The sequence below is a fragment of the Epinephelus moara genome, chromosome 22 (genome assembly GCF_006386435.1).
Source record: "Epinephelus moara isolate mb chromosome 22, YSFRI_EMoa_1.0, whole genome shotgun sequence".
Classification (NCBI taxonomy): Eukaryota; Metazoa; Chordata; class Actinopteri; order Perciformes; family Serranidae; genus Epinephelus; species Epinephelus moara.
The window spans coordinates 34707204-34721781 of NC_065527.1; the positions used below are offsets into that span (position 1 = coordinate 34707204).

A 14578-nucleotide genomic window follows, 5' to 3' on the forward strand; every position below is an offset into this window, starting at 1 on the left:
AACATGTAATGGCTCCTTAATTAGCAAGTTGACTTTACATAGACGGCATATCTTTTCAATTTCTCCTGACATTGTGTTGTTTGGTTTGTTCACCGCTCGGCCCGAACATACTCGGGCGGAACATACGCGGAACGGATTCCGCGGAGGTCCGCGCGGACTCAAAGCAGACGTCCGCAAGCCCTGTGCGCGTAAAGCTCAGATTTTACGACCGTGCGGACTCCGCTCCGCGCACCAGTGACTGCTCGGCATGTATTTTTCACATCGCAGGGATTTTCTACGGACATTACGAGTATGCTTGTGTCGAGCGGGCGGAGGCGTTGATCGGATCGCCCATCGGCACAACCCTAATCTGCACCGACAGCTGTTTAAAAATCACACAAATATGCTGTTTTCCTGTTTTTAATTTATCATCCATATCTACACTGACTGATCAGCTCCCAGTCTCACTTGCTACGGGGGGCAGGGAAATAAAATCAATGAAATCAATAAATACAAACGAAAAAGATTTTGGTTCAGTAAATGTCTGTCATCAGTCAGCCTGGTGAAGGCAGTTTGGCCGGCCCACAGAAGTATAATAGACCAGCCTATCCTCTCTGCTCCGCAGGAGCTGCTGCTGACAGACCGCTGCATATGTGGCCAGAAACACTGAATGCAGGTCGGAGTTAGTGTGGATTTAAAACTACTTTCTCTATGGCGATGATTAAAATATACCAATCACATTGTGCGATAAAATATGACAATGTCTGCGACATAACAAAATTCTCTGGGTGTGGAACACGAAAGGAAAGTGTCACCCAACACTTTTTCTCTGAAAAATCCGTCATGTCTAGCTTCAGTGATGGAGGTGTATTTTGTCTCTCTTTCAAAGATACCAGGGTACTGTACCTGCTAGGCTTTAATTACGTTTGTACGTTACCTATAATTGTCACCATCAGTTGCACTGTGTCATAGGTTCAGCAGTCTGTGATGTTGACATGTCATCATTTCACTTTTTAAATCTATGTGCAGCTAACAGAGGCAGCCAGAGGTTACAAAATGATTGATGGTAGATCAAGTCAGTGTCAGTGTGAAGCCCTGAGTAACCGGGGATACAGATGTGTGTTAAAACTAACATCACTGACTTCATCCTACAGCACTAACAACTGCAGGCTAAGAGAGGACCATTAGGTTCAAGGATACGGTGCAATCCTGTCCCATTTGACGTTCAACATTCCCGAAACAATTCCAAAATCTTCAGGGGGAAAAGAATCATCCGACAGCTCCACCTCTAGGGCAGCGCTGTAGAGACAGACAAAAAGAAGACACTCAGTTAGATAACTGTATATACAGTACATACAGTACAATATATCTGTATGTTGAATGTTTACCATCTGACAACTCTCTCCAAAACACAGGGAGGCATTGTGAGAAACTTCCTGACAAATATCCCAAAATGACAGCTTCAACAGTGCTTTTCTGGTCACACTTTGCCATGATTCAACGTGGTGTTTTTTTTTTTTCTTTTTACCATTCAGAAACAGAATAGCAAACATTACATAGGCTTAAGAATACTTAAAAAAATAACAACAAAACATGTACAACATTAACAACTTTTATTAACAAATACGCAAATGCAGCAGTCAACCAAACAGAATGAAATAACAACAAATTGTCTGTGGGCTACAGTCCACTTGCAGTACAGTAATCGACACAATTGAATTAAATTAAAACACAGCCCTATAGCATCCAATACTTATAGGCTTATCAAATAATTAAAGGTAACAATAAATAACAATAGCAGTAACGATAATGTGTGCTATACAGCATGTCCTGAGAACGCAACGGCTACAGTCTGTTGGTTTATTTTAAAATCTATCAACATAAATCAAATTAAAAGCACAGCTCTACAGCATCCAGTACTAGGACTTATCCAGTAAGAAAAACAGAACAATAAATAACAAGGCATGACTGAAAATGGGCATATATAATCCTATCCTGAGAACGCAATAGGAAATACTGTTCGTTGGTTTATTTTTAGAGCCTACCTTTACTTTGAAAAGTTCACCCTCTCCAAGTCTTAACTTTTCTGTCCGTCAGAACAGGCTACTCCTCATTGAAAATGAAATAAAAACAAACTATAATGATAATTATAGCAGCATCCTATGCTTCAAAACTATTCAAGGTTTTTTTTGCCAGATAAACCAGCATGTTTACTTATTCCAGCTGGAGCAGGGCATGTAGTGGAACTTTGCCCACGGTGCTGAACACCCGCTCTGATGGAGAGCTCGTGGCACAAACGCACAGGTACTTTTGGGCAACCCTCGACATCAGAAGAAAATGCCTGGCCCCATCACATTTCCACCAGAGAAGGGGGTCTTCATCTGCCTGAATAACTGCAGGGCTGTACAGCGATGGAAAAAAATGTTTGTGCGATGAATTTATTTGCCTAGTAGCACACGTTGCTTGCGAGCCGCTTGTGTGTGTGTGTGTGTGGTCTGTTTTTTTCTCGTTTTTTTCACTAGACGACAAAAGCGTTCACTGCCGTGCATGGCAGCCAGGTGAGTTGGTTCGTTAGCATAATGAACGGAGGGAAAGCTCTTGTCATCGAGTGCCTTTGTCTCTGTGGGGGAGGCGGGGCTATGGGCTACACACACACAGTGCGATCTTCATGAGGGGGAGACGAGGCGAGAGAGTTGAGCGTAAGAGAAAGACAGGGAACTTGTTCGTAAACCAAATGCCACGGCCCCTGTGTGAGAGTGTTTTGAATTTAAACCAAATGACAGAGGGGAGCCCAGTAATTTGGACGAGCCGGTATGCCGGGTTTGTTCTAAAACCATCTCAACAAAAAGAGTGAATACGACCAACTTAACACCTGAGAGTGAGAGACTGACAGTCTATTTTTTTGTAATTTTTTGTATTCATAAGGTCTTTATTTATTTATTTTGGTATTTTTACACGTTATTTCGGATATTTAAATTTTCTTTTTTGTATTCGTAAATATTCTTGTTAAATAAATGTTTATTTCCCTTTAAAAGGGTGTACTTGCATCATTATGCCTTTATTATCATCATATAAGTTTTAAAAATGGTCTAAAAACAGCAAAATTACAACAATAATAAAAATTGTCTTAAAAAGCACAATATTGGGCAATATTATCGCTTATCGCAATAATTTCTGACGCAATTAATCGGCCAGCAAAATTTGTTATCGTGACAGGTGCTACAAACTTTCTGGCCTGTGCTACAAAATTATCACCCTCTGTAGCACCGGTGCTATGGGCTAAAAAAGTTAACGTACAGCCCTGAATGGGCTCGCGACAACAGGCAGTTATCTCTGCTCCTGCTCACTCCTGTATGGTGCTGACAGGACCTGCCACCGCATCTGCTTCTCTTTGAAGGAGATTGCCCAGAGTCATCTTTTTTTGGGTGGTTCGGGTTGTGCTTCTCCCTCCTCCACTCTGATGGCCACTGGACCTGCTGCTGCTTGCAGAAGTTATGACGTTGTGTTTTGTTTTTTTTGGGGGGGGGGGGGGGCAACTCGCTTGATGCTTGCCATCTTTTCTTCTCTTTCTCACGTCCGAGCTGTCATGTGACGGTGTCACATCCAAAAACTTTTTCAAATGTCATCTCCCGAATCAACAGTTAAGAGAAACATTATAGCCTACTACTAGTTTTAAATTGTAATAGTAGGCTATTAAATTGCAAACTCAACCGTGCTTGACAAGCGCTCATTATTTAGGCATTAAATAAATTAATGTTATATCAGGCCCCTGTAGGCCTATATTTAGGGATGTCCCGATCCGATATTCGGATCGGTATTGGCTGCCGATATTAGCAAAAAACGTGCATCCGCATTGGATCTGACTGCATGGAAAAATGCCGATCCAAGAACTCCGATCCAGTTTTTCACTGAGTCCGATTCAGGTTTTCCGGCCAGCTCATGGCTCCGCGATTCAAGCAGTCCATTCCAGTGATCCTCTCCAGCACTTACTATCAATCCACCAGGCCAGCCGCCAGCATGCAGACACACACGGAGGGTAGGAAGAGTAGCGGTCTATTTAGTTAACTGACTATTTATTTTCTGCTCTGGTTTTTTGAGAGTGATATTTTTATTTGGTTTACACTCTTACTGTTTAAGTAAAGAGCACTGATGACATTGTTTTGGGCACAATTAGTGAAACTGGAGCCATGGATGGACTATTGCTTGTTTAAACAGTTGTACAATATTGTGTGTGGTTTTTTGTCCCCTCTGTTGGTCCCAGGAAACAGCAGCACCAGGCTGGCACTGACACTACTACAATAACTGAAAAGGAAAGGCTGCATTGTTTGTTAAATGTCAACAATGTCTTGTGGTGTTAATCTATTTTTTATTTATTAGGGGGCCAAAGCACAAGTGTGTGGAGTCTTGCTGCTATTTTAATTTCAATGTTAGACATTTTAAAGATTTCTTGTGTTGATTTATTTTCTATTTATTAAGGGGCCAAAGCAGCCAAAGCAAACCAGCTATATTTTTTATTTAATGTTAATGTTCAAGTTTAAAGTTTGTTTATTTAACCCTGTTAACAATAAACAGGTCAGTTTCTCATACCAACTGTTGTGGATCATTCTAACTAACCCGATTAAGTAGTTGTTCTTGTTAGAGTAATATCGCTTGATCAAACCTTTTCTAACATGACTGACAACAAAATAAGTGAATATGTATAATACGCGCTTGGATCGGATCGGTATCGGCCAAAACTCAAGGCTGTAATATCGTTATCGGATCGGAATTGAAAAAGCTGGATTGGGACATCCCTACCTATATGCGCAGCAGATTCTTTTTAAAATGACGGTAATGAAACTGATACCGTTGCTATTTTTAGATACCGCGGGATACCTCATTATCGTATTATCACCCCACCCTAATGTACACGCACAACTAACAGCCCTAATTTTTGAGCTGACCCCACTCAAAATACCAAGAACTTACAAACCTAAAGCCTATCCACCTTATTCCTAGCCCCCATGATACCTGGCGTGAATTATGTGCGCAACTTCCGGCGTTGAACCAAAACTGGTGATTTCAAATGTTAACAGTTTGTTTACAGTACTCTAATTTTCTTTCCAGGTACAATATGGAAATAAAACGTGGAACACACCACCTGCTATAGCTCAAACGGGATTATGTGATCATACCTCTGCCATCTCTGAAAGCCATTTCAAAGCATTGTTTTTTTTTTCTCCTTTTCAACCAAGCATGTTGGCAATTAGCTTGCCTTGCTCCGTTAAAATATTGTTTACTTTAACATGGCCCGAGCTAGCTTAAGGTAAACATAGGCACATTCTAAAGGGGATTTCTGATGACTTATTAAGAGATACTAACACATTCAGCAAACATAGTTCAGTTAGCATCAAACTATAGAGGCAGAGGAAAAGTATAAAAAATATAAAAATAAATTCACCAATATTATGAGGATATGTAAGAAAGAATAATATAACAAACTATTGGAGAAAAATTACCCGGAATGCTTGTGACTAGGCATGTGCCGGTATGAGATTTTGATGGTATGATAACCGTGGGCAAAAATACCACGGTAACTGGTATTACTGCGGTAATAACAATAATAATAATAATAATAATAATAATAATAATAATAATAATAATGATCATCATAATAAAACAGGTGTCGTCCTATTTTCGTGCTCTAGACTTTCAAATGGTAGGCTAATATTTGTTTGACCGTTCATGAGTGACAGCACGTACCAGGCATCTCCTGTCAGTGCAACACATCATCACACCAGTTGTTTAAATGTGTAGGCTAATATAGACCTGTTAAAAGTTTAATAGAGCCGTTAATTAACTACACGATGGTGACTCTGCCCAGCAGCTTGTTGAGCTCCTCGTTGTTGTGGACAGCCAGCTGCAGGTGACGGGGGATGATACGGGTCTTCTTGTTGTCGCGGGCAGCGTTTCCAGCCAACTCCAGGATCTCAGCGGTCAGATATTCCAGCACAGCCGCCAGGTAGACGGGGGTGCCGGCACCGACACGCTCCGCATAGTTTACTTTGCGCAGCAGCCTGTGAACACGGCCAACTGGGAACTGGAGCCCAGCACGGGAGGAGTGGGTCTTTGCCTTGGCTCTGGCTTTTCCTCTGGTCTTTCCGCAGCCGCTCATTTTTCTGATGCTCTTTAAAGTCGGGACAAAGTGGGTTCTTCTGATAGCCAAAATAGTCCCACACCACCGACTTCGTCCTTTTCGCCAGTGGGAAAAGTTCAGCTTTTCCTCCTTCAGCCATGTTTGCAGTTTGCACGTGAGTGGATTTATACTGATTACTGACTAGTACTAACTGACTGAGGCTGCATGATTTCAGAGTGTGTGCCAGTTAAAATGTACGACTGGCACAGAATTATTTCTGAGTTTTGAGTTCCTGAAGTTCCCATTTATGAAACATAGGTTACACCGTTGGCCTTCACCGTCAGAACGGAAAATGGGCGGTTAGTGACACCGTGACATTGTTTTACCGTGGTAAACCGTGACACCGGTAATAGGCACATGCCTAGACAAGACCATAAATAATATGGAGGTTGTGGTGACTGGTTTTAACAAATTCTTCGTAAACGTGGGACCAGAATTAGCAGCAAAAATAAAGAAACCACAGACAACAGAATGGGGCATTGTAGAATATATGGGGGACAGAAATCCAAGTACAATATTTCTAGGAGCAGCTGATGAAAAAGAAATCATGGAGACGGTAAGAAAATGTAAAAAACAAAACCTCTACAGACTGGAATGATATTGACATGACAACAGTGAAGAACATTATTGAAGGAATTGCAAAACCATTAACCCACATCTGCAACTTGTCTTTTCAGTCAGGTACATTTCTGAACAAAATGAAGATAGCAAAAGTGATACTGCTGTTTAAAACTGGAGATAGACACCATTTCACAAACTACAGGCCTGTTTCTTTACTCTCCCAATTCTCCAAAATACTCGAAAAACTTTTTGCAGACAGACTGGAAAAATACATTGAAAAACACAATCTTCTTACAGACAGTCAATATGGATTCAGAACGGACAGATCAACATCTCTGGCACTAATCGAATTAATAGAAGAAATCACAAATTGTATAGACAACAAAAAAAATAGTAGTTGGAGTATTTTTGGACCTAAAAAAAGCCTTCGACACCATTGATCACAACACATTATTATATAAACCAGAAAGGTATGGTATAAGGGGGGTTGGATTGAGCTGGGTGAAGAGCTATTTAAGAAACAGGCAACAGTTTGTACAAATAGGTGACCATAAATCGGAGTACATGGACATTACATGCGGAGTACCACGGGGGTCAGTATTAAGTCAGAAATTATTTATATTGTATGTGAATGACATATGTAGAGTATCAAAATGATTGACATTTGTTTTGTGTCGATGACACTAGCATTTTCTGTTTCGGGGGAGAATTTGCAGCAGATTTTGAAGATGATTACAACAGAAATAAACTAAAACTGGTTTGACAGAAATAAATCATCATTAAATCTGAGCAAAACAAAAATTATGCTGTTTGGAAGACCTAAAACAGACTCTCATGTAGAACTGATAATAGATAACACACAAATAGAGTATATGAGATTAAATTTCTTGGTGTAGTCCTTAACCACAAAATCTGCTGGAAACCCCATGTAAAGCACATGTAAACCACATACGAGCAAAGCTTTTAAAGTGCACTGCAATTCTTGGGAAAACAAGACACATTCTGGATCATAAATCACTATACACTCTATACTGTTCACTGTTTTTACCGTATCTATCTTACTGTGTGGAGGTCTGGGGAAATATGTACAGAAGCACTCTACAGCCAATATGCACAATACAGAAAAGAGCAATAAGGACAATAAACAATGCTGGATACAGAGAACACACAAACCCACTGTTTATAAAATCACACACGTTGAAATTTATAGATCTGGTTAAATTCAAAACAGCGCAAATAATGTACAAAGCAAGGAATAATCTACTGCCAAAAAATATCCGAGGAATGTTCACAGAAAGAGAGGGAGGTTATAATCTAAGGGGAGATCTAAATTTCAAAAAACAAAGTACGAACAACTATGAAAAGCATGTGCGTATTGAGCTGTGGTGTGACTTTGTGGAACAGTCTGGAGATGGAGATAAAACAAAGTACAAACATAAATCTGTTTAAAAAGAAGTACAAAAAATTATTTCTAAACAGGTATATAGAGGAGGTGTGTTACCTGGGAGTGTGAGGAGGGATATAAATAAAATAGTGAAAATTGTTATATTATAATTGCTTAGTATAGTTAAATATTTATGTGGATATTCATGTAGTATTTAACCAGGAGGATCCCATTGAGATTAACAACCTCTTTTTCAAGGGAGAGTATATGTGTATATGGATATTTATATCAGTGTTTCCTACAGGATTTTGTGAAACTATGGGGGGTGGACCATGGACCCTCTAGGTGGGTCCAGGGTCATGGCCCCCTGGGGAAAAAAGTGTACATTTCAAAGTTAAATGCATTAATCTGGTTAAACTATGAGAACCAAATTAAGAGGCTATATCTATAAAATCTCCTTCAGATACAAAACACGCCACTCCCATTCCATTTACTCATATGAAACCATATTAGACAAATAAGTAGATTATGGGGGCATAAATTAGACTATGGGGGCCCCCAATAATCTACTCAATTAATGGGAAACACTGTATATAGTATAGGGATATTATATAACTATATTAATATTTGTGTAGTATATGGATATTATATATTTATATGGATATTTGTGTATACATATTATTTGCAATGATATAAAATTATATAAACCGTGAAGTTAAAAAGGTGTAGGAATAAAAAAAAAGTGTATACTTCTTCCTACTCCTTTTTCGAACTTGTGTGCATACTATGATTTGTTGATATGTTTTTTGTTTTAGGGTCGGGCAGCTAAGCTGCCAGGACACTATTGTAATCCTAGGTATTCTTCTTCTTCTTGTTCCGAGGAAATCATACTTTCCATGGGTGAAAACTCACCAAACTTTGCACAAAGGTCCAGTCTCATGCCAGATATCCTCAGCTGTAAACTCAAGCCAATAGTCCTGATGGTGGCGCTACAGCAAGCGTCTAAAGTTCAAAACTTTGAAAATTCATAACAAATCAACCATAAGTGCTACAACTTCACAACTTTCAACAAACTGTAGCCCCAATACTAAATAAACTTTTGTACATTTAAACCTATTAGAAATTATAAAGTTCATCACTCTGTTTTTTTCAAAAACTGTAAAACTTCTTAAACCTATCTCCTCCCACAATTTTTGCTCAATTGACACCAAACTTGCTACAGAGCATCTTCAGACTGTCCTACAAAAACTATGTTTCTCAGATTTTTGATTTATCAAAAATTGAGCCTACAGTGCATCAAAATGTTTGACTGTAAACGGTACTGTAAACATATACATGCAAATTCTTGCTAAATAAATCTTCAATGTTCATGAAAAAAATGACAAAATTCTAGAGTCATGGTAGATGATGTGTGGCAAATTTCAGAATTTTATCTCAAAAACTGAATTTTTGACAGCATTTTGAATTTTGCTCTAATGTGAACAATTGGAGTCAATGTAAAAATGGCAATTTTAAACATCAGTTTTTCACTTGTGGAGCAAATCAATCATTGCTACAAACAAATTACCAACATCTCCATGCTGTCCAGATGCAATATGTGTATTTTCAGATTTTTGTTTCGATAACTGAATTTTTTACAGTGGTTTGAAATCTGCTTTTCCATGCATGGACGGCTGCTACACCTGCATGTTTGGCTTAGTCAATTTGTGAAGCTACACATGAATTGTCACTGACTAATTAGCTCAGTGAGATAGAAATTGATCCTTAGTCTAAGAGGTTGTGAGTTCAAGCCTCAGCTGATGCAAAAGGCAGATTGTGTTGCTAAATTCCTAAATGTCTTGCAATTCTTCTGCTTGTTGCTCAGAATTGCCTAAAAATGCCCGGACCCGACCCATCGCTGCGCAGCAGCTATAATTATATTTTTTTTATTTTTATACTCGTTCGAAAATAAAATTCATTCATTCATTCACACTTAACATAATTCAATATTAACTGTAGCTCCATATAAAGTTAATTAATGTCATGTTTCTTAGTTAATCCTCCGCTCGTTTGCGTTAACGACGCAGTTCACATATTTTTATAACTTCAGATTTATTAAAAACTGTGTTCTGAGCGAAACATGATGCTGAATTTAGCAGCAGACTTAAGTAATAGTAATATAAAGTAATAGTAAAAGAAATAACTTTTGGCATTTTTTTTTTTATATGATATATAGGAAGTATTGTAAATCAGTAACACATTCTCAGACCTAATGACTAAATAGCCTACATATTTCAAGGTATGCTGCTGAGTCTATTTTATAATGAGCAATTTTCTAATGTAGGTTGAGAATGAAGTCAGATGGGGAAAGACAGGGATATCATGTACTGACATTGAGTGACGGACCTGTCAGTCTACATGTCATTCTCTTTTGCAAATTCTGATTTCATACTTTTTCGCTATGTCTTGTGAAACTCTTGTGGTTTTATTTCTCATCAATGGTACGTTTGGCAACAGGAACAATCCCTTTTTGTTCTGGTTACATGTTCAACACACTGCTGAGGACAAAAATTTAGTATAGACTGGTTGTTAGTTGTTACAGACATGGATAGTGCAACAGGTACCAGAGCTCCGCCAAGACATTTTAGGAAATGGTAAGTTAACATTAGTTAAATATTTGTTAAAAAATAAATCGGTATTTGCTAAACTGAAGGCAAATTACTTTAGAAAAGAACCAGTGTTGGCGGTTAGCCACCAAGAGTAGCCGTGGGACTAACCACGGACAGTCTATGACTAACTAGCTTACTACTACTTCTGCTATCTCACTGGAAGTTGAGCGCATAATCATTTCTACAGTAGTGCCCTCAGTTTAAGTAGTTTAAGTAATAGTTTTTACAGTGTACCTCGTACAGGGATCCTGATATACTTGCAGAAAGTTGTAAAACATCAACTTATAATGCAGAAGAAGCTACAGTGTAGGGTGTAGGCTTATTTTACAATTTTTTTCGTATCTTAGATCTCACAAGGCACGGCTAAAAACTAAATACAATTAAAGCTGCAAGCAGCGTTGGGTGGGACCTCGGACTCTCTTTGTCGGCCTTCAGCTCACGTAGACAGTGCGAATTATTCGTAAGAGTCGAAATGTCGATAAAACAAGCAATGTCGAGTACGCAAGGTCATTTTTGGCAATAGAGGGACTTTATATTACCGTACGTTACAAAATGAATTTAATTTTGTGTATGTAACTGTGATATGTCAGCTATGGAAACAAAATGTCTTCTCCAAAACATCCACATTGAAACGAAATACACTGTAATGATAAAGAAATTCTATAACGTTAACAACAACAACAACATGGTGTCTGTCATACTGTTAAGAATTGAAGTGTTCCCCATGTACTTTTAAAAACAAAGGTCTGAGGTGACCAGTAGCGGCTCGTGGTTAAATTGGGTGGGAGGGCTAACGCATTAGGCCTATGGCCTATACTGAGCAATAGTTCAGCTGCAGTGACAGTAACATCACACCGAGACACAGTACCAGGTTACAGCAACAATGCACTACAACAAAACTAGAGAATTAGGCTAACTACAAAAACATTCTGGAGCCAAAAGCTCTCGCACGCACGCACGCACGCACGCACGCACGCACGCACGCACGCACGCAAACTATCTTCGGCTGTACACACAGACAGGAAAGGTAAAGAAAGGAAAGGAGTAAGGCTCCTTTAATAAGAGGTTAGGGCTTGGGCCTTCCTTATTTGAAGAGAAGCTCACATCAACGGCCTTTCTGGGATGCAAACAGGTTAATCACCAAGTCATTTAAGTCCGATGATTTTTGGATGAGGTCCCGCTCGATAGACAGCATTTAAAATAATTTACCTCGTTCAGCATGATGCTAACACAATTCGCAAGACTCAATGCTCACTCTCCCACTGCAGTAACAGCGGGCAGGCTCTCACTGTACTTGCACGCACTGTCATTGGCCAAAAGTCAGTGGCCTGGTCTGGATTAATTTAGCCCAACTGGACAGTAAATCAAGGGGGCTTGTCATGACACCTGTCACTCACGATGTGACAACAAGGATTGGAAGCTGATTCTAGGAGTATGGGCTGTAAAAAAATCAGCCCACAAATCCTGCGTTTTTGTGACTATTTTAGTGCTGTTGCTGCTATAGGTTCCGCCAAATACAATCAGTTCTAAGGTTCAATAACTAATATTTTAATATTCTCTTTAATTTAATAATTTTCTCGTCTTTATTGTATAAGATAGGCAGGGCGTAGCTCTGCTAGCCCACTTATACCAGCCGTCTCTGGTGGTGACAGTACTCCTAGTTTGTTGTGTAACACATTGTGATCTAAGTACATGAATATATAAATACATAATATACATTTTAACAGGACAACAAATATTAACATGGATAAAACATGAATTATAAAGGAGAGTAAATCATAAAAGAAAAAGATTTTTACAAAGACTAAAGTGGTGATTAAACAAAGGAGCTTGTAAATTTGGAGTGTAACATTTCCTCAAAGATGTGTATATTTTCCTGATCTTTGTAACACTCTGTTATGGACTTGTACTTGAAATGAGGTAATTTGCTGTAACCCTCCAGGTCATTCAGTTGGGTTCAGAGCAAGCGTCAACCTCCGGGGGTGAAGAGTGAAGCCAATGCGGAAATGCCAAAAACTGCAGTTCATTGAATGGCCACTTGAGGTTGGCTCCAGAAGCGAGTCAATCCCCATAGACCCCCATGTTAAAATGCTCAACTTTACAGCAGAAATAAACATGTTTACAGCCTGGTACAAAAAAACGGTTTTGGTCTCTATAGCTTCCCCTTTCATGTAGGACACTTGAGGAAAGTTAAAATGCCTCGGCAAATGTGATGTTTACTCCACATTAAAGAGGTTATTTCACAAGAAATTAAGATTTTGCAAATTATGACACTGGGTTCTAATCCATAGGTTTAAGAATTACTGTTACAAATCTTTTCATTTATTTAATGTGTACTTTTTGTAACCTTTTAAAATGAATGTTTTCATGAATGCAAGATTTGACTTTATTTTGTTAAACTGTTTGTGTAATGGTTATAATTTTTGTTATATAAAATGGATCAGACAAAATTTACTTTAGAGAAAAAGCAATTTTTTTGAAAGCTGTCATTCATCAGTTTCCTGTGATGATTGGAAATATAGTGGTGATTTAAACCATTAACAAAACATAGTAGTTATTAATGGCATCTTAATGCTTAATCATTTGTCTTAACATTTACCCAAGTTTGCATTTATCTTAGCAGAATGTAAAGAAAATGAAAAGCTGATGTTATGTGCTGGTTTTGTTTGGACATTTACGACAAATGAAGAAAATTCATTGAGAAACTATTCTCCTTTTGTGAAAAATAAGGAATTATCTGCACACTGAATAGTTTTAAGCCCCGTAGGAGGTATTATTTATTTGTGATGTTGTGACATATGAGAAGGCTCTGTGGGTATTGCTCGGTATTGAGGCTTATATAGCGGGGCTAAAAAAAAACATAACACACAATTGGCTGATTATGTTTCTATTTGCCTCACTATAAAAACGTCACAATACCTTTGCCTGAGGAAGACCCTCTCAGAGTTGGCAACATAGCGAACAAGTGATACCTCCTTGGGGGCTTCAAAACTATTGTGTCCACCTAATTCTTTGTTTTTCACTTTGAGCCCTTTTATCCAGTCACATTCTTCTGTCTTAAAACTAGACTTCTAACAGAGCAGCAAACAAAGGGTACTGACCAAAATCTTCTCAGGCTCTGCTGCTGGGTGTAAGGTGCTTAGTTATCTTCAAGAACAAAGTTAAAATAATCAGGCCCACAAAGAAATGGACTGCTTAATTATTTGTCAATGACAATGTTAAACATTAATGCTTTATGTTTTATCTGTTGTGTATGATTTGTTTGTCCTTTCAATTGACAGTCAGATTTGATTGTGAAATACAACATTCAGTCAGTAATAAAGACAGGAGTGCAAATATAGAATTTATTGAAATTTTAAACAAGTTATAGATGAATATAAAAAACTGAACATTAGCCATGACAGCCTGGGCTATGTTCAGGCCTAACAAAATGTGTCCTAAAGGCCAAATTCAAAAGCAGTGACACTGCCAACAGTAAGCAGTTCACTGTGTTTGGAGGTGGTCTTTAAAACAATTAACTAATTTACTTAAAACATATCATTTCCCCTAGGTGTGAAATGAACTCCATCTTTCAAAAATAGCCCAGGACTGTCATGTCTAATGTGAGGGTGCTCAATTATGGCACCATTTAAACCAGGGCTCAACAATAACGACTGCCCGATTGCCCCTGGGCAAGTAAAACTCAAGGTCGGGCATGTAAACTAACAACTCACTTGCCCGATTGGGCAAGTTGCTAAAAATAGTAAAAGTTAATAACTAATTGATAAAATAAATGTATTTTAAAACGTGCTCTTCTGCTCTGATGCAGCGGTCTCTCTGCCTGAAGTCACA

General features: G+C 38.6%; 2 protein-coding genes across 2 annotated transcripts in view; both read right to left on the reverse strand.

Moving 5' to 3' along the window:
* ssr2 (signal sequence receptor, beta) overlaps window positions 1-14578 on the reverse strand; it is a 35473-nt gene that overhangs the window by 8962 nt on the left and 11933 nt on the right. The window contains exon 3 of the mRNA XM_050034046.1: window positions 1180-1278. Coding sequence (XP_049890003.1) covers window positions 1180-1278 — 99 coding nt within the window. The remainder of the gene's footprint in view (window positions 1-1179; window positions 1279-14578) is intronic.
* LOC126383523 (histone H2A-like) lies at window positions 1292-14572 on the reverse strand. The gene has a single exon (XM_050034055.1). It carries the CDS (start codon window positions 6131-6133, stop codon window positions 5819-5821), a length of 315 nt encoding a protein of 104 aa, XP_049890012.1. The 5' UTR covers window positions 6134-14572; the 3' UTR covers window positions 1292-5818.

Bases quoted from the DNA above. Each gene is read 5' to 3' on its own strand.
- LOC126383523 (XM_050034055.1), bottom strand. From the start codon at position 6,133: ATGAGCGGCTGCGGAAAGACCAGAGGAAAAGCCAGAGCCAAGGCAAAG.